The sequence below is a fragment of the Athene cunicularia genome (genome assembly GCF_003259725.1).
Source record: "Athene cunicularia isolate RWA chromosome 7 unlocalized genomic scaffold, athCun1 chr7_part1, whole genome shotgun sequence".
In the NCBI taxonomy this organism is placed as follows: domain Eukaryota; kingdom Metazoa; phylum Chordata; class Aves; order Strigiformes; family Strigidae; genus Athene; species Athene cunicularia.
Genome location: NW_020799107.1, coordinates 3,597,896 through 3,623,233, shown reverse-complemented (window position 1 = coordinate 3,623,233; position 25,338 = coordinate 3,597,896). Strand labels below are relative to the sequence as shown.

Sequence of the window (25,338 nt, the reverse complement as noted above, 5' to 3'; positions counted from 1 at the left end):
TTTTTTTTTTTTTTTTTTTTTTTTTTTTTAATAAATGCTGTGTTAATGAAAAATGTAGTGTTGAAGAGTGATAAACTTGGGAGTTTAGGGGAGAGGAGAGGGAGCTGTATGAACAGAACACTGCAGTATTTCAGTAAAAACTTGCCCAAAACATTACATTACTAAGATAGAGTCTAGTTGTCCACTGTAGTTAGTAATGTCCAAGGAAAAAAAATGTAAAATGCTAGCTTTATAGCTTGGTTATTTTTTTTTAATTTGTTTCCCTGGATATAAATAGCAGACAAAGGTTACATTTATTTTATTGTTTGTATTCTCCAAAGACTCACTGGGGAATAGGGGAAAAGCAAACAATCTTCCTCTTAAGGATGGTGTATGTGATGGCAGTCATAAACCCAATAAAAATCCTATACAGTTTTAAAAGAAAAAAATTCAAACAGGTGGAGTGAGAACATGAGCAAAAATCTGATGATGTGACAAGCTAATGTGAAGAACCTGTGCTCGATCACTAGTATAGCTGGTGCTAGGGCACAAATTAAACGCAACCTAAAATTCATCTTCAGCTACAGCACAATGGGCCCGAGATTATGTAGCAGTACAGGAGAGTGTGAACTGGTGATGTGATCCAGACGCATGGTCCCCAGGGCCGGGTATTGCTCTCTGTTTTGAAATAGACCACTGCCAGGCTTGGTGGTGCAGCTGGGTGCCTGCTGGGTCCCTCCCCAGCGCTGGAAGAGGCTGCGCTGGTGGCTCTGTACCACGGCTCTGATGTAGGGCACTCGCCTGGTCTGTCGTTGAAGGCATGCTTGTTATTTACCATCATTAATGAAGTGTAAACCTTGGCAGTGTAGACATGTAGTTGGTAAATTCAAAACTGGTTAAAAAATTGGAGTCTAATACTGACTAAAAATAAACTGATGAAAAAATAGAGTCTACTAGGGCTTCTTAATTTGCACGTATTAAACAGAAAACATGAGTGGAAAGCAGGAGTCCTAAGATGTGAGTTTAATGAGGTTTTCTTCAACAAATGAGGATCTGATAGTGTTCTTGTCTTTAATGTTAATACTAGCACTGTTGTATCAACTTAGCAACTTCAGACCTATTATAAAGTGCATTAAACCTATTATAAACCTGATCTTGACATACTTCAGACATACTGTAGTCTCTCAGTCTAATTGACTTAATGTGTCAAAGTGTGTGGGGTTTTATGTGCATATTGAATGAAGTAGAAAAATATATAGACCAACACATTAAGTAAGTGCATGCCAAGCAACACCAAATAAAGCAATTTTAAGAGTTAAGTGTTTTAGAACAAGGTGGTTTCGCTTCATGGAAACCCTGATTGTGGTGGCTAATGGTATAACAGTAATGTCTCACTTCAGACTTGAAACAAATAGATTTCCCAGCACTGAGTTAATTCACTAAATGGGATGTATTCCTGGTTTTATAAATTCTGAGTAAGGTGTCCGTGCTGGGGCCTCCCAGGACAGCTTACCTTTAGAGAGCAGGTGGGTCAGCCTGCACTCAGTTGGTCTGTATGGCTTGGCAGGGGACAGCCCCTCCAGGGGCTCTGCCTGGAGGTTGGCCTACCTGGGAGAGGTTTGGAAACATGATGCAAGAGTAACAGAAGTCCGTGCGTTCCTCTGTCATGGTGGAAGTTGTTTGCATAACATTCTCCTTCTTTTTGGCATGGATGCAAGTGACAGCACCAGGCTGTTCCTTAGGGGTGAAACTTGCTTGGAAATGGAAAACATGGTCTATTATTCATGTTTATTACAGCAATGCCTTGTAGGCCTGAATGGATGTAGGGCTTAATTCTGAGAGACTCTGCACAGATACTGTAGCAGAAAGTCTTTGATGCAAAGGTTTTGTAGTTCAGATCAGTGAGACAAGGGGGGCTAAGGATGAGATAATACACTGTGTGAGCGATATAATGGATGCACTTGAGGCAATTTTACCAGCCGAGGCATGAGTGAGGTGAGCCTTCTTTGGAAGATGGATAGTTTTTCAGTGTACTTCTCTAGCACAGACCTGTTCTGAATCAAGCAATAATTAGTGATTTTAAAAAAGGGTTTATTCAAGAGGCCTGTTTTCTATTAGCAGATTTTTAAAAGTTCATATGAAAACTTCATGTGGAATTGCATGTGTTTGCTACAGAGTCAGTTTGCTAGTCAGTGAAAGTCTGAAAGGGGTAAAATTATGATGCAGTGTTGGCTGGTGTTGATTTACCCACACAATGCAAGCAGTGAGCTAGTCTGCTCCGTTCTTACAGCAACATATTGCTTGAGAGATTAATTAATGATTCCTGGTGTGAAATTCTATTCTTAGAGTATGTTTTCTGAGACTGTATAAATATAAATCTTCTACAGTGATTTTGCTAGGTATTTAATGGGTTAAGCTACTCTTGATCATTTGCACTCTTTTGATGAACTGTCCTGGGGTTTTTTGTTTCATTTTTTTACATTCAGTATACATCCAAACCCTGATTTTTGAGGCTCTGCTTTGTGAATCTTAATTATAGTTTTAATTCTCAAAAGCCTAATGAATGGAATATTTACGCGGAATTAAAATTTAAGAACAGCAGTACTTCTTCACCTCATATCTAACTTTCTGTTGGTCTACAAGTGAAGTTTAAATGTCTTGTGCTCTAAGTGACATTATATTTTCCCTGAGAAGTTTAGGGATTTGCTACCCCAGTCCATTTTTTTTTTTCCCTGCCTTGAGATGCAGTGCAAAGCAAATGTTTTGAGGTGTTTTGTTGTTTTCCAAGGTTTTCGTAAGAGTGACTCCGAGAGGGGAGCTGTTTTTAGTGTAGTATACTTATTATTTTACTTATTTTCCTTTGTTTTATAGGGAACTTCTTGTAGGTTGTCTTGAGTAGATTAGCTTTTTATCCTTTCTGATCTTGAAATCCTCTTAATTACTAGGACAGCCAGATAAATGAGGATCGATTTAAGAAATATCAAAGGCAAGAATGCCAAGAAGGTACTTAACTAAATGTAGAATATCCGTATTTGCCTCTTTCCCCCTACCTGCCAAGGAGCCTCATTAGAGTCATTAAAATGACCATTGCATTGTCATTGCTGAATTCCTTCAAACAATTGGTTCTCCTCAGATAGCTGCTCAAGGTATAGGTCTGCAGGAAATTTGCCGTTGCTGTTTGCAGAAGATGGCTGGATGAAAGATGTGTCGTAGGTGAAAGGGTTTGGAAGTGGATTTTGACTTGCTGGAGTAATGGATATAAACCAGGCAGCAGCAATCTGTATCAGGAAACTTAGGAAAAATAATATGCGCTAGTACTTAAAAAAAAAAAAAAATCCTGTCTGTGCAAAGCTTGAAGGAAGAATAGTCTTGTGGTTAACGAGTCTATGCTTCCTATGTGAAAAGAAGCGCATGCACTTGCGCATCATGAGGCTCAGAGCACGAGTAATCTTGCAGAGCAATCCCCAGTCTGAGAAAACCAGGTTGGCCACAAGCTTCCTGTGCAGCTGTGAGCAAGGGACTTATGCTCCTGGGTTGGTGCGATAGGACCATGGGTTGAGGGGGAGGTGGTCAGCTCAGATTTTAATGAAATCTTTCCCCACTGTAGGCATGTCGGGGGTGGTGGGATGATGAGGGAACAAAGACTCAGTTCCCTGTTCTGAGTTCTGTAGGGGTTTGGAAACATAAACCTGTGGCAAGACAAAAGCTTGTTTATCTGCTGGAGGACTAAGGTGCTTTCTTGTGATATACATCTGAGGTGCTGTCCACTTGCTACACCTCTTCCCTTTTCATTTGCAGGGCTTCCTTGGGATCTTTGCAGAAGTTCCTTTCAATTTGCACATTAAGGCTTTGTTGTATGTTTGTGCACTTACCTAAGTTTAGGGAAGATGGCTTCAAAACTGTTACTGCTGCTTTTCAGAGTGATGTTACCACTCCGCAACCTTTCTGGTTTTGCTCGTCCTGGCTCAACTGATGACATTCAACAGGCCTCTATCAAAACTTTATGCTCTTTTCTGCTTCAAACGAGTTAAAATCTATATTCGCTCAGAAATCCATCCTGTTTACTTTCTGAACCTTTCTTCCTCACTCCTCTTATCAGTTGTTCATTTTAAACTTGCTGATGGTTGTGTTTTCTATCCTCCTACTGTCTTGTGGACCAGAAAAAGTTTTTGCAAAGTGAAGATACGGTATTTGAAGGCTATGGTTAAAATAATCAGTGGATAACTAGTTTCGTCTCACAAAGTACCCTTTCAATTTGTTTGATTTGCTGCACATTCAATGCCTGACTGGCATGGGGTTTCTCGTCAGTAGAAGGAAAGCCCCATAGATACTAAGGTTTTTTTGTAGATTTTTCAGTAACAATACCACTTTGTTGCTTTTCTCATTTTCAGTCATTTATTTTTAGAATTTAAAAAATTGCTAAATAAAATCACTTTCAAAAACCTGCCTCCTAAACAAACTAGTGATCAAAACATTAAAGAGTGCCATATGGCTCCTACCAGTCTTGATGCTGTTATATTTCTGAAGAGTATATTCTGTGTTATTAATAATATTCAATGAAACACTCTCAGGGTGGGAGAATATTTACTGAAATTATTATGAAATATACTTTTCATAGCGTTCTAACCCAAGATGTTCTAGTCAAAATACTAGGAGTGGATCTTTTGGATTAATCCTTGCACACAACAGGCTAGAAGATGATGAATACTGAGGCAGATATAAATTATGGAGGTGGAAAGAAGATGCAGGAACTGAAGTGTTTAAAGATTAGCAGTATAACAATTTTTGATATATGCACTATTCATACAGCATACAAAACAGAAGTCCTATTCCAATAGAAAAAGGGAAACTGAATTTTAAAAGATCAAATTCTAATTGCTCTAAAACCCTTTGGTATATTTTTTATGAAATCAGATGGTTCAGAGCTTTTATATATATATATATATATATATATATATATATATATGGAGAGAGAGAGAGAGAGAGAGAGAGAAGGAATATGTCTATGTTGTTTAAATCAGGGTAATTTAAATTCATACTTGCAAGGAAGTTGTCCTGATATCCAAATGGTTAAAATGGGAGTTCTGTCTTGTCATGGGGCTGGGGGGGAAATTCATTCTTCAAAATTAAATGCTGTAAAGCTCTCATATAGTGACTAAGCAAGTTGCTGTAAATAGATGAGCATACACTGGTTTTGGCAAGACATGGGAACAACACTGAAACCTCAGTTACATCCCCTTGACATAAGTGGGGCCCTGCACAAGATCTGGAGCCTTTGTTGTCAAATCAGGGCGAGGCATAAAGAAAATAAAAGCAGGGGTGATGACCGATCTAATCTACTCATCAGAAGGACTTGTTTTATGAATATAGAAGCCGTAAATGAGGAAATCAGGTGGATGTGGCTGACTGAGCCAAAAATTTCAGGAGTTAACTAGACAGCTGCTGGGTTTTGGTTCATGTGGCTTTTGGTGGTACCAGGTAAGAGCCAGAAGATGTATTTTCACATTTGACTGTTCTAATGACTTAATTAAAACTTTTTCTAATCTTTTGACACTTGAAATACTTTTTTTTTTTTTAATCAATTGTCTCTGAAGAAACAGGAGAAAAAGCAGCCTGTGTGTATGTGCTGGCATTGTTTTGATTAACTTCTGTCCTTGAATAAATGAATATTTAAGGCTCCAAGATTTTTATGCAGCCTAAGTGAAACCAGGTATCTCTGTAGATAGTATCCCATTGAAATGACATTTAAAAGTAAAAAACACACACAAACCTCCTATTTGGTATTTTAATGATGGTACTTTTAGAGTGACTATCACTGAACTATGTAAGGTTTAAATTAGTTTAATGGACTGTTGTTTTTAGAAGTATCCGTGGCTTGTTATGTCAGCTGTTATGTTTGTTTTGGATCAGTAAGAAACAATTTAATGTACTTGTGAATCTTAAGAGTCTCTTTCCTGTTATTAGCCTTGCATCAGTTTGCAAATTGTTGTCAGTATTTAAATAAATTCTGAATTATAATTAAATAATTTAAAGGCACTGAATGTTTCAGTGCATGACTAGTTTTAAGGGAAGTTTTGTAAGACTGCGATTTCACTGGAGCTCTTTTAGTGGGAATAAAGTGCAGTCCTACAACAAAATACTTCAGATTCCTAGAGATTATTCCTGATCATAAATTGAGTGCTCTTACAGAAAGTTCAGGTTCTTCTGGAATAAAATGCTCTTTTCACATATTGGTCTTTGAAAAGGTTTCTGTGTGATAGTAACACTCATCCAAACAGCAAAGGGATGACAAAGCGAAAATTAAATGTTCAACTTTCTCATAGTGAACATGAGCTAATCTTCCTAGGTTAAATTTACGGATATTAGTGTAACAAAAATAGTTGCCTAATACAGTGATTTTGAGCCAGTTGCCTGCTGGCAGAGCTTTTTAATTCCTTGAAAGGAAAGCTTTTGTTATCTAGCTGAGCTTCATAGAATGTTTTGTTGTTTTTAAATGTGAAAGCTGGTTGGTCAAATCAAAGTCTAGGTAGTGGTGAATTTATTTTTAAGTGTTGCTTGTCAGTTTTGCAGTCTTCCACTTCTGCAAAGCCTAAGTGTGTGCAGCTGCAGTATGCTTATCTCCCAGTCTACCTGTCTTCAGTTTCAGAATTTGACATGAAGAGATCATTGTAGGGTCTACACTTATTTTTTTTTTTCTGTGTTTCTTTGCTCTCAGGTCTTTGATGTCTTTGCGGTTGTTATCCTAATTTTGAGGATCCCTTGTTTTAATCTTAAATCTCCATACTAACTCCCACCTCTCTTCCCATTCAGCCGAGAAGCTCAAGCCTCCCACCAATTTCCGCTGTGGTTTTGGAGTGCTTAGAAAATGATGTTTTAAGAGGAGATTGATGAAGCTTTTGAAGTCCATCATGAAGCTTCAGATAATAATTTGTTTTGATAATTAAAAAACCTGGGATATATGTGTAGCTACATTATTTAATTACAAAATCATGGCTATCCTTTGGTATAGTAGGGAATACTGGAAATAAAGCTGTTAGCCTTGGGGAAGAAAAGACAACTTGAAAGAAGACTTGCAAATGCTAGCACTTAATTGCTACAGTAGCTTTGAGTATATAAATTATTCTCTGTCCTAAACATGAAAGATGTTTTATTGCACATTTAATAAAGCTGCTGTTAGGAGAACTTCACAGAATTGGTCATAAAACACATTTTTATTGATACTACTATGTACCTCAAGTCTAGACAAATGGCCTTCCCCACCCTGATACTGCATTTGTTGCTCAGCAATGTCACTTACAAAAATTATAAGCTGTCTTTGTCCTTGATAACTAGCATTGCAGATCTGTTCCCATGTGGTACCTTAACCATGTTATGTTTTATTTGTTCGCAGGCTAGCCCTAGTTCCTTGAGAGTGCACCAGGTACTGGATCCTTGTGGTAAACCATGGCAGCTGATGATAAAGTTGCCATTTTAACTGATGATGAAGAAGAACAGAAGAGAAAGTATGTGCTTGCTGATCCTTTCAATGGCATTTCCAAGGATCAAGATTTGCCACCACATAACGAATCCCCTTCGACAGAGACAACCACTGTCACAGATGAAGAGCTAGATTGGTTAGAAAAGCACTGCGTCAAAATAAACAACGATCTTCTGATCTCAAAGGTCTTTTATTTTTTCTTCTATTCTGCATATGGCTCTCTGTACCCCTTGCTGCCTGTGTATTACAAGCAGCTGGGTATGTCACCCAGTCAGAGCGGACTTCTGGTGGGCATCAGGTACTTTATTGAGTTTTGCAGTGCTCCCTTCTGGGGAGTGGTGGCAGATCGCTTCAAGAAAGGGAAGATCGTCCTTCTGTTTTCACTTTTATGCTGGGTTTTATTTAACCTGGGGATTGGATTTGTTAGACCAGCCACCTTAAGATGTGTTCCAAAGGGCCTTCCCCCAGCACACCCCACCAATGCAAGCAGCCTTTTAACAACAGTTTTGCAAAATGCCTCGATGTCTTCTCCTCTCAGCACAGTGAGTGCTGCATCCCTGAAAGTTCGGGGGAAGAGAGACTTGCTCACTTCCAGTCCGGTCACTTTGGAAACAACAGGGACAGCTAATCCTGAAATAACATTCCTGTTACCTACACAGAGCAGTGATGTGGAGTTTGTCTTGGAGAACAGCACCCATTTGATTTTGAAAAACACCACCGCTAGCCCAGCCTCGCCAGGGAACACGACCCTGAGTACCACCCCAGCTACCATCACCACAAAGCTGACACCTTCTGACCAAGCAGTGCTCATTTATGATCAACAAGAAGTAGAAGCCATCTTTCTACTCATTCTGCTGGTTGTCATAATAGGAGAATTTTTCAGTGCTTCCTCTGTTACTATTGTGGACACCATAACTCTGCAGTACCTCGGCAAACACAGGGACCGGTATGGATTGCAGCGTATGTGGGGGTCTCTGGGCTGGGGGCTGGCCATGCTTTCCGTGGGAATTGGCATTGACTATACCCATACAGAAGTTGGCATTGAAGGTCAAGGATGTAAAGCTCCTGAGTACAAGAACTACAGGATAGTTTTCATCGTTTTTGGTGTTCTGATGACAATGGCATTAATTGTGGCCACCCAGTTTCGATTTCATTATGCGCACTTCAAGCAAGATGAAAATAAGCGAAAAGAGGTAGAAATCTCACAGGTGGACAGAAGTGCCTCCAACGAATCCTCCGATAACACTCCTACCAGTATGAGCCAGTCGCAGTCATTCAGTTTCTGGGACCTCATAAAACTGCTGTGTAGTATCCAATATGGCTCAGTGCTCTTTGTGGCATGGTTCATGGGGTTTGGATATGGCTTTGTGTTCACCTTTCTTTACTGGCACTTGGAAGACCTGAATGGCACCACCACCCTCTTTGGAGTTTGTTCTGTGCTCAGTCACGTGTCTGAGCTGACTGCCTACTTCTTCAGCCACAAATTGATTGAACTGGTTGGTCATATCAGGTAAGATGTTAGCAGTCATTAAAGAGCTATACAAAAAATGTGAAATTCCAGGCTTAGCCTTTTGTTACAAAGCGAAATTCAAGAAAATCCTTTTCTTTTAAATTCCAAGTCCTGCTTAGTTACATAGCTTGCCTGATGGAGTTTTGTATTACTATTTTAGGAATTTAAAATGCTCTGAAATACTTCCTTTGCATTTGGGTTGCATGTTAGTACATGCATTATGCCTGGCACCGTAACCTTTTGCAGATGGTTCTAGAAGACATCCTCGTTCACTGATGCAGAGCTCTCTTAGAGATCTTTACAAATTGCCACCCACTCAAGAATTATCTGTTTTGACACATAAATACCATTAATGTTACAGTTTTTTTTCCTGTGAGTAGCAGTGTTCTGAAAACCTCCTGCTTTAGCCTGCTTCTGCTTGCGGGGCAGTTCTTTGCCCCCACAGTAGCCTGGAGAGGTGTTGCTTGCACGCTGAGAGGGGAGGAGGATGAGATGAAGAAGCGAGGTGAGCACCTCCTGTGCACATGCCCTTGTAATCAGACTCGGGGTGTTGGCAGAATGAGGTTGCAGCCTGGTAGTGTCGCTTACCAGTTCAGTTCCTTACTCTCTTCCTTTAGTTGTAACTGAGTGTTAGCTACTGAGGAGTGATGGCTGTGCAGGATTTCTCCCACAGGTCTTGCCTTGTGTAAAGGAAACTTAACTGCTTCCAGCATTTTAGTGAACATTGTTTTCCACTAAATTCACAATTTACTTTAAAAAGTTCAGGAGAGGAAAGATACGGGGGGATTCTGAGTTAATGAAGTCATAAATGTGGGGGTTTTTTGATATAAAAAAAGTTCAGAGGAGGAAAGATAGGGGGATTCTGAGTTAATGAAGTCGTAAAGGTTTTTTTTTTATATTTACTCAGGTACTCTGTGCAACTGAGCACAGAGCTCTGTGTGCTGTTAGCATCATGTCCTTTCCAAATGCCCTGTTTATAATCATACAGTCATTGAGATGTAAGTATTTTTAAGCTGTCTGCACTCTTTTGTGCATTCTGTTCTGTGGTTTTGTTCTTTGGGTTTTTTGTTTTACTTTTATTGAGAAGAAATTTTTGATTCATTTGACCTCTACTAAAAATGTTTGAGATATTTAGCACAGTAATTTGAGATTACTTAAAAGACGGGGGCTTTTTCATCCTTTAAACAAAGGAGGATCCCTTTACTTTGAGCCAGTCTTTTAGTCTCTGAATTTGACAATAATTAGTATGAGAAAATATGACACCTTGCATGCAGAGACTGGAGGAAGGATATGATGATGGAGGAGTGGTGAGAACAGATCATAATCTTGATAGCTAAAGATAGCTTGGGTGTGCTCTTTCAGTGCACAAAATCCAGGCTTAGACTTCAACTAGAGAAAGAATGAAAAACAAATAGAAGGGTATAGGAGCATTGGCCAGTAAAATGAAGGATGATGTACAGGATTAACTCTTTTTCCTTTTTTTATTTTTTTTCCTTGCACTGTTAAGTTTATGAAGCCAAGATTGGATCAAGATTGAGTTGTTTAAATGCTAGCTCCTATTTGCAATGAAACATCATTTATACCTACACCTGGGAAATGCACATTAGTCATATTTTAATGTTCTCTAGTGCTTACTTGTATTTAGTCATCCAAGTTTATGAGATGTCTCCTGGTTGCCTTTCTTCTCGTACTTTTTGAACTTTGTATAATGCATGGTTTGTTCAAGAGGAGGCAAACGTTTTTTTAAAAAGTGGAATGTGTAGGAGTTCATAGCTCGTATTCTTTCATAGTTCTTTATGTCTGCTGCCTTAGAGTACAGATAGTCATTCTCCCATTAATGAGAACCAGTAGCCTCCAACTATGTATCCTTCTTGGAACCGTCTTAGCCAGAAGCATTCGGGATGGGTATTTCTTAAAATTTTAATAGCTCAAAGTCCTTTCGTCTGTGTTGCTAGACTCCTAGATGTAGACAGTATTTCATCGGTCTTTATTTGAACGTTATCATTGAATCTTTTCTTCCTGTCCCAATTCTTTGAAGACAGTCATGAGTACCAGAATTGAATGCACTGTCACAGTAGCAGAAAAAAAATCCTACTGACTGTCCTTTGTGGAACTACAAGAAAACAGGGTTTACACCCTTGTTAGATAGAAGCTCAGTTTTCCTTTTCTGTCCTCATAAAACTTTCTATTTGTGCCATTGTATGTGTTGGAATACAGGACCCTTACAATAGACCCTTACAAACAGAAACCTATTCTGTTTTCACAGCTGTTTTTTTAACTAATACTCAAATTATTGTCCAAGCATTTTAAGCATGAGCATACTAACCATGTGCTTATTAAAATGCCTGGTTTCTGACTTCATTAGCTTTACTGTTCATACACATGTGCACTGCAAGTGCGCATATGTTATACATGCTGCTGGTATTTCTAACATTGTATATTAGCAGCTCACTAGATGAATCTGGAGTAATGGCAGTGATTGGTTCAGCTAGAAAGCTGTTCTGGGATTGTACAGATTTACAAGGGGAGATGTTAAAATATTGCAGATGTTAGGGTATTTTTTATTGTTAGATGTTAGGGTATTTTTTGCCTTGCCTCCACCAGGCACCTTCTGAGAGATGAAAGGGTAGATTCTCATATAAAAGTAAACTAAAGTGTTAAAAAAGAAAGAAGTCATGAGACAGTGTGGTGAAGGCCACAAGCTCTTTGAGAGGATATTGCAATAGAAAGGAGTACAAAACTGCCTATCAAATATTTAGACACCATTGTTGAATGGTATCCTGTGTTGAAGCACTCATAACTGCCATTGAGTTTAGGAAGATGATGTTAATCTCTGAAAATAACCTCCTACTTGAGGTTAAGCTTGAATGTGTTTGTCTGACCACAATTCCAGCATGTGAGTTTTTATAGGAAGTGAAGACTGGTAGTCATGGCTGTAAACAGCTTGGTTTCCTTAACATAAATATAGATTCAGGACCTTAAATGTTTAACCTATAAATTGAGTATTTTCTCTTGTCTCTGTGGATATTGCATATAGGGTTCATAAGGAACGTCTGCTTACATTTTCTATTTAGGTCCAGCAAAGAGCCTAAGTGATTATCATAAATACATTTTTGAAAAGACTAAATACACAAAAGTTCTTGTGTGACGTACCCCTCCAAAAGCATAATTATAGAGATCTTCATAAACTGTAATTTGCCTAAAACTCTGTACACACTAACAAATTAGAAGGTAGAACCTGGCTAAATTGCTGCTCTTAAACTCTGAATCTAAATCTTTCTGCAAGTGCAACATGGTGGAAAAGCACAGGTAGCCGAGTGTATTAGTGGTGATGGAAAAACTATGAAGCAGGAGGAGACTTCTTCACAGCTCTGGTCTGGCTGTGATAAGGAATAGCTGAGATGGGAAGAAAGTTCTTGGTGTACAGGCAAGGTTTTTGCTAGACAAAAGTGAAATTAAGCTGCCAAGAACCGATCCTAAACAGGGAGCTGGGCTCCTTGTACTAACTGATGAGGAAAAACAAGTATATGGGGAGGTGATTCCTTTGTATCCCCAAGAGTGTGCATCACTCTGGGCCTTACTAGTAGGGGAATGAAGAAAGGAGCCTGCAGACCTTGTATGTTTGCTTACCTTTTGTGGCAAATTTGTAACACACCAGAAATGTGACAGAAATGTACATAAGAATTACATTAAGTTGTGGCTATGAAAGGAATAAAGTTATTTGTTTAGAACAGAAGGCATTAATTAAAGGGTGAGATGAAATTTATGATGCATGACACAAAGAACAATTTTGTTCTCTTTATTGTATAATAATGAATTTTTTCATGTCTTCCCATATTTTCTTCAATGAAAGCTTGGGCTTGTGTTGCCTAAAGGCAGCTTGAACCAGCTATTTGTGGACCTCACATGTAGCTGGAAGCAAGACAGCTTGGTCTGATGTGTGAATTGGGGAGTGGGGCAGCCTTCCTGCAAGCTTACCCAACTTGTTGAGGGTGAAATATATTGTCTCCTGTAAATCCATGTTCTGAAATGCATAGACCTGTCTTTATAATTTTGAATGTTTTGTGTTATCAGTGACATGATGAAAACTGTGGGACTGTTTTTTTATCTGTCAATATGTATATTTGGAGACCGCAAATGTTAACAAGATGCTGCGTTTTTATGATTACATCTTACTCTAGATTTTTCAGTGGCTGTACCATTTAATTAAATCTAGGTCTGCTTTTGTAGAATAACTAAAAAAACATCACAAAGAATAATGAGCCATTTCACAGTGCCTTCATTATCAATTGCATTTATTTTTCTTGTGCAAAACCCAGGGGTCAACCATAAAGCCAGGTTTGGACAATAAATCATCCTTGTCCTTGGGAAAAAAAAAAACCCAACAACTTTAAAGGCTGCAATAGCATCTTTTCTCAAGCTAAAAAACATGTTTTGAATTCTTTGTTTCAAAGATTCCTCTAAAAATAAGAGAAAGATAGCTGGTTGAGTACGTACCCCAGAGATAAGCTAAGTTAAATCTGAAAACTGGAAGGGAAACGTCATCAGGTTAAACATGCAATGGGAAATGCACTGCACAAATAGTCTTTGTGCTTCATTGTTTAAAAAATGTTACAAGAGCTTTTTTTCTTTTCCTTCTGAGATGCAGCATCTGCTGCTTTTCAACAGGATAGTTAAGTTTTATCCTGAGGCATGTTGTTATAAACCATATTGCTTCTGTGGGATGTGTTTTTAGAGTAGTTCTGAGCAGTTTGCAGATACTAGAACTATAAACTTATATTAATTGGGGTAAAATTAATTCATCTAATAGAAACCTGCACCAGGCTTATATTAAAATGGCAGAATGAATCTCTGAATGATTAGAAAATAAGATTGTTTGAAGGAATGTTGAATGTACTTAGAAATGGTCTCTCTGAAATACAATCCTGTGTAGAGCGTGCTGTGGAACTACAGAGCTTAGTTAAAAGCTCAGTGGATGCGCTGGCCCTTTGAAATTTTTTTTTTTTCCATTAGGATTTTGAAGAGAGTGTTAATTTTAGCCTCAGTTTGAATATGTATTTAGAGTGGGCAAGAGGAGAGTTTATGTTTGGGTGTAGGACTTAAAGAGTGTATTTTATGTTGAGCAAATGCTTTAGACTGGCAAACTGTTTGTACACATGCAAATGATTTCTGAAGCAGTAAGCTGTATTATACCAAAAAAGGAAAGTGCAAACTATCCTGACTTCTCTTTTCCTTACTTCCTTTAGAGTGCTTTATATTGGTCTTGCCTGTAATACGGCTCGATACATCTACATCTCCTATCTGGAAAATGCTTGGACAGTTCTTCCAATGGAGGTACTTCAAGGTAAGACAGTGCAGTAATCCCCTTTCAGTAAAAGATCAGGTGCTTTCATTTATCTTGTTTTCAAATGAGCTATGATTTAAGTAAAAATCTGGCATTTCTCTATTTTTTTTGACCACAAATATCCCAGAAGACCCAGGTTCATAAATCATTACTGTTTATCTAGGGAAATAGTTGACGTCAAAAGGGTGGTTTTGCATTTGATTGTGCACAGTTTATTCAAACAGAACTGTGCAAGGCCAACACACCCTTTAACTAAACAAAGAGAAGCACAAGCTGGGTACACTCCTACTGCAAATCCTGTTTGGTGATAAATGTGAAATTCATTAAATGCAAAAAGTTGTGGTTCATGAAAGGATGCTGTAAAAAAAAAAAAAAAACCAAAACAAAAACCCCACATTTCCTGGGTCATTCTGTATCTGTTAAACTGCAGCTTTTTAGTGGTATTGTTCAATCGATGCCTTTAGACTGTAGAATTAATTTTTTTAATAACTAGAGGGGAGTTTCTTTCAATAGCTTTATGCTAATAGAGCTTCTTTAGATACTTGACCTTTAACCAGTTTAATTAGAAGGACAGAGGTGTGGTCTATGAAAAGTAATTTGATCCTTGTTTTCAAGTCCTGTTGTCAAAGTAGTCTGTAAGATCTTCATTGCCATGTTAAAGTATGAATTGTTGTAACTTAATTTTATGACCTTTGTGTCTTCATACTATTTCTCAAAAGCAGGAAAAATCTAAACTATTTTGCTTTCTGTTTCTTCAGTATTTGAAGAATACTGAAGTATTTGGGTTTGTAAGCTTGCAAGAGAAGAGTTAATTTAAGTGCAGAAAATGTTTTCCCCGCCTTTAAAAATAATTGTACCATCTTGGTTAAAGCTGGTATTTTGGATTTATACATTGCTACCTAGAAGAATAAAACTTCTAAGTATAATCTGTGGAAATTTTCTATGTGCAGCATAATTTGAATTTGTATTAACTTCTGCTCTATTTGCAGAAGTCTTTGTAAGGTAGATTTTAACCTGAGTTATAAAATGCCATTGGAGAGCCCTGTGTAGACCTCTGCATATATACAGGAGATCTGTTTGTGTCCTGACTCCTTACCTTCTTCCTAACAAAAACAGTTTATTGTATTAAAATTGTCACAACAGCAACCTGCTGAATTTTGTTATTAATAAAACACAGAACCACAACTATTGACTTGGTACTTGATCATTCCTACCGTGTGAAAATATGAAAATTTTACAAAGAACCTAAAAAATGTGGATGTGTTATACTCTTGCCTGCTTAAACATCTAGGGGGAACAATTTATGAATACAAAGCTTTGGATATTACCTTCTACGTAATCCTGTTTTAAAGACACCACAGCTCAAAATACAGGAAAAAAACTTGTGTCTCAACAATACAGCCATAAGTTTGTGTCCAGAAGCATCCTATAGGCTGAGAAAGAAGTTTCTTTTACTTTGAATCTTGGTTTTATTCTGCTGAAGTGTCAATATGAATTGCTTAATATGTAGGTTTGCTTTCACAGCAAGGCTGTGAGGAAGCTTTTTTTTTTTTTTTTGGTGTGGTGTAGTCTTGAGTAATTGAGATTTAAAGAAAAAAATAAGAATCTTCAAAATAATATTTTTTCATAAATTTATCTGCCAGACTTTCTCTATATGTGGCCACTGCTGAATCATGTATGCTTGGGTTAATCTTGCTATTTGCAGTTATTTATAGCCATCAAAGAAAGTTAAAACACACACACACACCCCCACACACCCTCCCCTGGAAACTTCTTTGTGTTCTACATGTGCTTTTCAGCCTGCATCTAGCGCAGTTTGTTACTGCCCGTGAAGTCCATAGGTACCCTGTGTGTGTCTTATCACTGCTCCTACATTTGTTGCGTTCCAGTAATGTTACTCTGTGTTTCTGAATGGTAGATCCAAGTTTATCAGAAGTACTGTCGACTTCTTTTTGTCCCCCTGTATTTGCCCTCCTCGTTCTCACAGGTTTTAATTTCTTCTCGATTCATTATTTCTTTTGCAGCAGTTACCAAATCCTGTTTCTCTGGGCTCTGCTTTCTTTCCTACTCCTCACTGAATCTGTCAGTAGGGATAAGAGGTGACACCTTAATGAAATTTGCTGAAGTGGAAGCTCTTATTTTTGTTAAGCGAGTTTGTTGACAGAGGGAGGTAAAACTTGTAGCTGCTTTGCACATGTAAGGTTAGGAGTATTTAAAAACAAAAAAGGAGTAGATTGTGCAGAACATGTGGGTACCATGTGAGCCATGTGACTGCATCGTTGATGGGTCTTTTAAATCCCTTGGTGAAGTCCTTGTTGTAATTGTACATAAGTCTTTTTCCAGGAAGCTGTCAAATTTTATGTTAATTCCAGTTCCATCAGCTGGAGGGGCTTTAAGGTCAACGACAGTTTCGTCTGACTTCTGTAAAGAATTTATTTTTCTTTTGAATATGTTTCTGCAATAGAAGGATTATCCCCATGTGTTGTGCTGAAGGGCATGGAGAGATTTCTAGAAAATGACTCTGTAGATTGAATCTATTGATTGTAATAAGAACCATGCTGTGTCTCAGTTGCTGTCTGGAACTGGGATGGGGAGGATTTTAAGTGCATTGCACTCTCAGAGGAGTAAATGAGGAGATTTAAACTCACTTCTTAATTTAGAGTTTTGAATCTGTATGCTGTATTGACTTGCACATGCAATGTATGAAAATAGCTTTGGCTGAACCTTTAATAACTGAAAATTCCAAGACATCCTTGTGGGCAAATGCATATAGTGTATATATATGTCATTAGCCTGTGAACACACAAGCAGTCTTGTTCATTTTGCACAGATCAAATTCTGATATGCTAGTTAGCTGCAACTTACTGTTCCAGAGCAATGGTCCAAATTCTCTGGTAACAGCTGTGCTAGCTCACCAATTTGGATAACAATAATTTTCTAAATTACAAAACTGTACTGATAACCTGAAAATTATCTTGACATCCAACAAACTCCAAGCAGTATTATAAGGGACTCCTACTGATGATCCAGTAACACAGTTATGTCTAGAGAGCAAAAAGCTTGGGTCTTTAACTGGCAATAATTAGTATATACCTCTCAAAATAAATTTGGCTCCCCAAATCTTCAACTCTTGGTTTGTATGTAATTTATCTTAAGTTTGCTAAACATTATTATTCTAAGCATAATGCTAGGGTTTTTACAGCTGTTGGAACCATAGTCCAGATGGTGAAATGGTGGTTAGTGATTTTAGCAAATATATATATTGTGAACAACTTATTTTTAAAAGAATTGTGATTTAGCAGTAATCCAGACCAGAGTTCTTATTAAAGTTGTTGTAAAAATTGTTCCAAATAGTCACTGTTGTATAAATAATGACAATAAAAATCAGGTTAGTAATGTACACATACAAAAAATAAAGCCTGTACTTTCTGTACCTTTAAAGGCAAGTGAAGTAAGCTGGTTTATAGGTATGGATTTGCTCTCAGAGGATCTGGGAACACTATGTTCTACCTGGATTGCTTAGTAAAGGTGAAAACATCAAAGAACCTGTTGGTTAAGTTATGGCTTTTGTTTTCAAACAAATAACAGTAGTATTGTGTTTCACGGTTCAAATAATTTCTGATGTGTTTTTGATTTGCCTGGCTTTAAAACTTGACTTATTCTTTAATAGCTGATAAAACAGAATGTTTTATATTAGTTGATAACTTTTCTGGAACAAAAGCAATATTATGTATATTAGATTAGCTTTGCTTTATTATTGGGTTGATATTTTCAGTGCATACGTGGGTCTGCATTAGAAAAAAGTAGATATTCCATGAGCTTTAAAACTCTGGGCTTTTTTTGTATGGAAAATCTGAGTTTTCAGGCCTGAAACTGTAAATGGAATGGTAAAATACACTCATCCTAATTTAAGCTTTTTATTTTTCAACTAGGTGAATGTAGTATTACCAAAACCAGCTCCGCAATGTATAAAGGTGGTCTTTACAAACCCAAAGCTCGAGAAATTTTTATTTAGATTTGGAGTGAAATTGAACAGACTTGTGGACATCTAACATGTCTGTACCTGAACTTTTCAATTCCATACAGTGCTATTTATCATTTTACGACTAAGCAATGTCCAAGTTATTCTGTATTACAAAATCATGGGTTTTTTTCTTTTGTTAGTTTTCAGCCTAAATGCCTAAGTAATTATGGAGTGTCCAGCTGTTCATTAATAAGTCAAGTATAGAGGACAGAAACATGTTGACTGAATCATCAATTGTGCCAACATTTTTTTTAAAACGAGTCACTAGAGCATCGGTAAACTGTGATGACTATTTTTAATACCACTCAAATAAGAAAAAATTATTCCCACTCAGTCTGAGGGTGGCAGAATAGTTCAGGCTTATTTAATGTGTGACAAGCTACAAAACTGTTTTGTTTTTCCAACTTCTCCACAACCCTGCCTTTTTCTGTCCTGTTCTTCTTCACCAAAACCCCACCAAGCGGGTGCTCAGAGGTGAGGGCTCCACCTGCAGCCTGTTTCTGCGTGCTGATGGTCACTCACTGTCTTTCCCCTTACCTGTCCTTCTTCTGGGGTAGGAAAAAATGTTCATAACCCTGAATCTACAAGGCACGTGCCAGAAAGAGACTTCCCAGATGTCTGCTGGGGAGCTGGGGCTGTCTTGGATAGGTGGCCGTTGTTCACAGCAGTGAGGACCGACCTCTGCTGCACTCGGTCCCCAGAGCGGGAGTGGGTGAAATCCGAGGCGGCGGCAGCGCCTACGCAGGATGCGGTCATAGCGGGAGGAAGGGCATGCTGACTCTGCCTCTGAACAGCAGGCGTGAAAATCGGCATCCTTGGCCTGTCCCGAGGAGCTTGTGTGCTTTTCCCCTCCAGACCATCCAGTGCTAAGTGCAAAGTGTGTTGGTTCAGTGAGGGGTTGTGTGGGGGTGGTTGGTTTTGGGGGGCGGTGAGAAGGGCAGGAGGGGGTTAACTCTTGCCTCTGAAATGAGGTGGATATCTCTGATATTGTTTGGCTTTTATGACCTTTGCACTGCCTACATTTTGGCAGTAAGGAAACTGCTGAGAGGCATCAATACTTTAATAGCCTGCAGCTTATGAAATCCGAGAATATATTTCAAAGGCCCCGGGTCACTCTCAAAGGGACAAGGAATCTGGCAGAGAGACTTTTAAGGGACTGTATTTAGTCTTCCTGGGGACTGTGTCTCAAGAAGAGAAGTGAGGTCATCTCAGAGGGAGAAAGAGCTATTGACAGACTCTGCAGAAGAAGGAGTCGTTGAGTCTCCCTGTGGCTTGGTTGCCAGTATCACATTACCAAAAGCTGATTTGTACTTCACAGGCATTTGTCAGTGAGGGGATTTTGTTGTTTTTCCCTAATGCATGCTCAAACTGACAAGTGCAGTTGCTCTGATGTTGCAGTAGTAGACTCAGGACCCGGTACCCTTCACAATGTTTCGTCTCTCTAGGTGTCACACATGCGGCTATATGGGCAGCCTGTATTTCGTACCTTAGCGCAGCAGTGCCTCCAGAGCTGAGAACGTCAGCCCAGGGAATCCTGCAAGGTCTCCACTTGGGGCTGGGCAGAGGATGCGGGGCTATGGTTGGAGGCGTTTTGGTCAATTACTTCGGTAAGCAAAAATTGTATCAAAATATTTTATTTATTGAAGTTCTGTTTTTTACAGAACTACCAGCTTGAAACTTATTTGTGCTTAAGGTATTGTTATGTTTTATAGAGTAATGCACTTTGTATAAATCATGGAATCATAGAACTGCTTGGGCTGGGGGAGGACCTCAGGAGATGTCCAGGCCCCTGATCGAAGCAAGGTCAGCCCTGAATTCAGACGAGGCTGCTTATGACTTTGTCCTGTCAGTGTTACAGATTGATTAAATATGTTATGCCTAGATATTTTTAGTATTGTGTGAGCCAATCTCCAATCTGATCCTGAAGTAAGATGAATGAATCCTTTGTGAGAGAATAGGTTGATGCTATGAAGCCTCTTAATGAACAAATGAGAATCTAATTACTTGGTTAAAAACCCTTTGTAAAGCCTGTTGAAGAAGTGTTGGGGGAGGAAAATGTAATGAAACAAGCTAATAAGAGTCTACATGGGACAATACATACCCAAGGAGCACATAATGCTGACTCATCTTGTATTACTTTATTAAGTAAGTAGATTATAAAAAAAAAATCATCTCATTACAGGTCCTGCTGCCACATTCAGAGGAATAGGGATGGCTTGTTTAGTGATTCTTCTTCTGTTTGCACTGATCCAGTGGCTTTTGGTTCCTGATGAAGAAGAAGGTAAATATTCATGTCACTGAGACCTTTTTTCACTAGCTCTAATTCTGTAATGTATCTCTGAAACTGCTCCCGGCAGCTTTAATTGTGTATGTTTAGTATCTTTACAAAACTGTTTTCAAGTAAGAAGTTTTTTCCTGAGCAACGATAGAAATTGAGGTGATGTGCTCCTGTTCTAAGAAGGGCAGCATGAGTTCTTGGATGTTGATGGGAGGAAAGCATAACATATTTTACTACCTGTATGTCCTCTCAGTTCTGGGAATCTATTAGGTTAGTCTTAGCTGTAGTGAGTCATTTCACTTGCATCAGTTCTTTAAGGTCACCTTGACTACTGCATGCTCTCATATTCTACCAGTCCAAGCCACCTCTGCCACAAATTGCAGAGAGGGCTTCAAAGGACACAAACTCTTATAGCTGCCTCAGTTCTGTTCTGGCACCTGAGAAGTCTCCCCTTCATCTCCACCTTTATTAATATAAAGGCTAACCAGACATTAAATACTTAGTGCAAAATTAAGGATTTGGCATCAATACAATTCTTGCAAGACACAAAAATGTGGCAAATTCTGAGAAGTCATGTGAATTTTTTGCGCTGCTTTTTACCCAAATGTTACTTCCCAATATGAGCTTTGAGTATGAAATCAAAGTTAGTTTTCTTTACCTGGAATATCAAATGAATTGTCCTTGACTGGTTATCAAGTTGCATGTACTGAACTGTTCAAATATTTATTTTGCTAGAATTTTCTTCACCTCTGTTCAGATAATAATAGCAAAAAATGGAAAAGTGAAAAGGTTGTTTGCTGCTGCAGTTTCCCATCAACTTTCAGTTAATTACATGTGAACCTACAAAAGAATAGTTTGTTCTTAGTTGCCTTATTCTATTTAGTTTGTTTCAGTCTTTGGTTTTCATTTATTACACACTGCCCATCTTAAGAGTGTGTATCTTAATTTTGGGTGGCAGTAATTAGGTTGCTTTCAACAAGACCAGTTGGATGAGTAAAACTAAGCATGTGGTCAAGTGCATGCAGGATTAGTCTCTTCATTTCTTCAGTACTAGAGAACATCCAGCCATTGCTTAAAATATCCAGTACTATCTAAAGAGACTGTAAACAAAATATGATTTTATAATTTTGAAAAAAGATCTTTTGAATCAGTAAAATATTTCTACTCAAAAAAAAACTTTCTCAAAATTTAAAGAATGTGTTATTTACAGACTTGCAGAGAACATACAGCTATTACTTAAAATAACCAACAGTTTCTAACAATCTTTTCAATTACTTTTCATATATAAATACCCTGTCTCTTCAAGATTGTAAGACACATTGTGTGGGGTCATGTAAGTCATTTTATGGGTGACATTTCAAGACAGTTGTGAAAACTATTTCAGATTATTGGAAGACCTTAGAGGTACAGGTCTGTCGGGAGGATTTCATCCTTTGCCTGAAACTCTGTGACAGATATTTTGTCTTCTCCAGTGTGTCACTCTAACCTTGTTATTTTCTCACTAACTGCATAACACCATGGTAACTACGGAGAGGTGGTTTATTTCTTTAAAAAAAGTGGTGAAGATGTAAAACAACTTCTTTAAGTCAAATCAGTAGGTTTAGAAATTTTAAAATCAGAAACAGCTGTTCTGATGATGTCAGCTATGGGACTTGAAGACAGTGTTCAGCTATGAGTACAAGTGAGTTGTAAGATGCAGGCTTTATGCAGAGAAACAAGTTTGCTACAGGTCTAAAAGACTTAAAATTTGCACATAACATGAAAAGGACTTCTTTTAAATTTCCATGTAACATGAAAGTACATATTTCTAATAGCTAGCTGGGAACAAGTGGACCACCCCTCATAGCCTTTAGCTGCTCCTGTTTATGCAGCCATTTAATACACCTCGCTGCAGTTGCAGAACAGTCTTGCTTGTAGGACAACATCCACACCGTGTTTCCTTAACTAGATTGTGGCGTCTCACTTCTGGCTGTTTGTGCCAGTCTTCTGCTTTCGTTACAGTGATAACCGTGTTATGAAAGCGAGAAACACTTCACATTTGTTGTCTGCTTCCCATTTAAACTTGTTGGCTGTTGCCAGTGACTATTTTGTTTTAAACTTCAGAAAAGACAATGCTGGCAGAAAGGATCCCAGTGCCTTCCAGTCCTGTTCCCATAGCAACTATTGACCTTGTACAACAGCAATCGGAAGATATCATGCCTCGGACTGAGCCCAGGCTCCCTCTAAAGAAAACTAAACACCAAGAAGAGCAAGAGGATGTGAACAAGCCTGCCTGGAGCATCAGCTCTTCTCCTTGGGTTACCTTAGCTTATGCTGTCTACCAGATAAAAGAGATGGTTAAACTATCCAAAACCAGTCCAACTCCTGAGAATCAGCCTTTGCAGGTAATCTTCTAATGTACAGGAAGTTGTTATATATTTGTTGAACGCTTGAAAACCTTTATAGCTGTGTAAATCTGTTAGTACCTGGCAGGTATTCTCTGTCAGCTTGTAATAAATTCCGAGTTGTGAAACAGTAGTTGAAATGCTGCATGAAATAGAGTTTTTTTCTATATATAGTACAGCAGGAATAATTATTTTTTCAAGTATTATCTTCCTGAAGATGGGAGGAGAGGGAGAGATGTAGAAAGGCTCTGTTGTACAGGCTTGGATACACTTGAATTCCCTTTAAGTTTACATCTGTTTTCATATTATTTGGAATTTGTGAGTTATGCATTTTGCAAAATTTACAAGGTGGTAATTGAACGTGAAGATGCACAGCTGTTTAACAGAGTGTGGAATGATTTTTATTTAGTTTTGCTTCCTTGGGTGATGCTGTTAAATGTCTACATTGTTGCAGAAGTAGGTGTTCCAGACAACTACTGATGGGATACAGAGCCTTCTCTTCAAAGTTAATCTTTTTTCTATATAAAGTTAAACCAGATAAGAGGCGTTCCATGACTTAAAATATCTGATTGCTGATGCTTACTTTACACCATTTCCCTTCTGTCCAGTCTCCCCCCAAAATACCTTTTCATGCTTTTAGTTTCATCAGTGATTAGATGGACTTGGATCTTGAACTATCATCTAATGCTTTGGATATGCCTTTCAGAATGGAGCTGAAGCATACTGCTTAAGCAAAGTAGGGAAATGCTGTCAATGCAAGTTTTAGAACAGCATGGTTAAGGTTAAAACCACTGTGTTTACCTGTCTGGAAGGAGTGGGCGAGGTTCCTTCTTATGCACCCGGTAGGCGTAAACACAGAAATGCTTTTTCCACGACTGCTGTCTTTAGAAATGGGTAATTTGGGGTATGAGTGTGAATCAGCAGAGCAGAGTGTGTAGGAATTTCACCTGGTCAGCGATCTCCTGCCTTTCTTACTTGTCTTTATTCTTGAAAATATATTTACAGGCATGTCTCCTTTAGGCTGGTTGGGCTTTTTGTTTGTTTTCACACTTCCCTGAGTCAAAGAATATACTTTTTATAGTGACACTGAAGATATCATTGGGTCTCTGACATCAAAGACTTTTGTCCAGAGAAAGTGCTGTTTCCCACTGGTAAACACCCTCGGGGTCTTGGTTAGTATAAGCTATCCCCCTTCTAAAAAGAGAAATTGGAGAAAAGCAGTCACACAGAACTTACGCAGTGAACGTGGCAAGAAGAGAATGTTTCGCATTTGGGTGGTGTCTGAGGGGGACTTGTCCAACATTGCTGGACACCACCCAGCTGCATCTCTGAGAATGGTGAAGAGGCCAGAAAGGCTTTCGTGCCTGTTGGCTTCTCTGTGGCACATCATCTATTCATTATTCTTTCCTTCCCGTAAAAGTACAGTGCTGATACAAAACTAGTTCTTGCTGAGTGCACCCCATTACATTATATTTTTCATTATCTGTGTTCTCCAAAATCTCTTCTCCCTGTTTCAGTGCCCCAAAAAGACAAACCTTCTGCAAAACATTACAGGTTTTATGCTCAGTCATTTACTTTAGGCTGGGGATATTAAATACTGAAATGAGAAAAAGGCTACCCGGCTCTTCTCTTACATTTGTTAAATAGCCTCTTTAAAATGAAAATAGATCATTTGGCAGGAGGCTCAGTGCACAGAAAATGGTTTTAGTGGCGAAAATTATTCCTTCTTATTTCATTAAGATTTTGGCTTGATTTTGCTAGTGCTTGCTTATACTCCTTCAAGCAAAGAGACATGCTTGCCATATTCTCTGTTCTTCAGTGCAAAACAAGTAATCATAGATGGTCTATCATCTTCTAATGTGAAATGTACTGGTGTGAAGGCTTGCTGTTTCCACCCTGGGGAACGTGCCCTTAACATTCCTTAGTAAGACCTGATTGAGTAGACTGGATGGAATCGTACATCAGGATGTTCTGCCATTCAAAAGTCTGAGAAATATTTTGGGGAGGGAGGGAACTACTGAGGAAAGCTATATTTAAGGAGCGTGAAAAAATGTTACAGAATTGTTTGGTCAAAATAACACTTTGAAGTCCAGTTAACTGTGTTTTTTTTCCCTTGAAACACAACAAGTTTGTTTTTTGCATGCTTCTTGGGAAAGTGCAGTTAGGAAAAGAGATGGAAGGTAAGTTACTGTCTGCTTGCTATTAGTGTCATCTGGATTTAAATGTACTACTTTTGCTTTGCTGCTTTAAGTTTAATTTGTTATGTTGCGGGCATTTGAAGTAAGTGCTTTGTGAATTTCCAGAAGTGCCTGAATGCATCTGGGGGTATACCACTGGGGACA

General features: G+C 38.4%; 1 protein-coding gene across 4 annotated transcripts in view; it reads left to right on the top strand.

The window, feature by feature from the left end:
* The window catches only part of MFSD6 (major facilitator superfamily domain containing 6), a 29,337-nt gene that overhangs the window by 1,697 nt on the left and 2,302 nt on the right, over positions 1-25,338 (top strand). The window contains exons 3-8 of one of the 4 annotated variants that reach the window (XM_026852602.1): positions 7,370-8,966; positions 14,213-14,310; positions 19,780-19,941; positions 20,517-20,615; positions 22,716-22,996; positions 25,125-25,176. In XM_026852602.1, the coding sequence (XP_026708403.1) occupies positions 7,423-8,966; positions 14,213-14,310; positions 19,780-19,941; positions 20,517-20,615; positions 22,716-22,996; positions 25,125-25,176 (2,236 nt within the window). In that variant the 5' untranslated portion in view covers positions 7,370-7,422. The remainder of the gene's footprint in view (positions 1-7,369; positions 8,967-14,212; positions 14,311-19,779; positions 19,942-20,516; positions 20,616-22,715; positions 22,997-25,124; positions 25,177-25,338) is intronic. The other 3 variants (XM_026852603.1, XM_026852604.1, XM_026852601.1) reach the window with 3 other exon arrangements.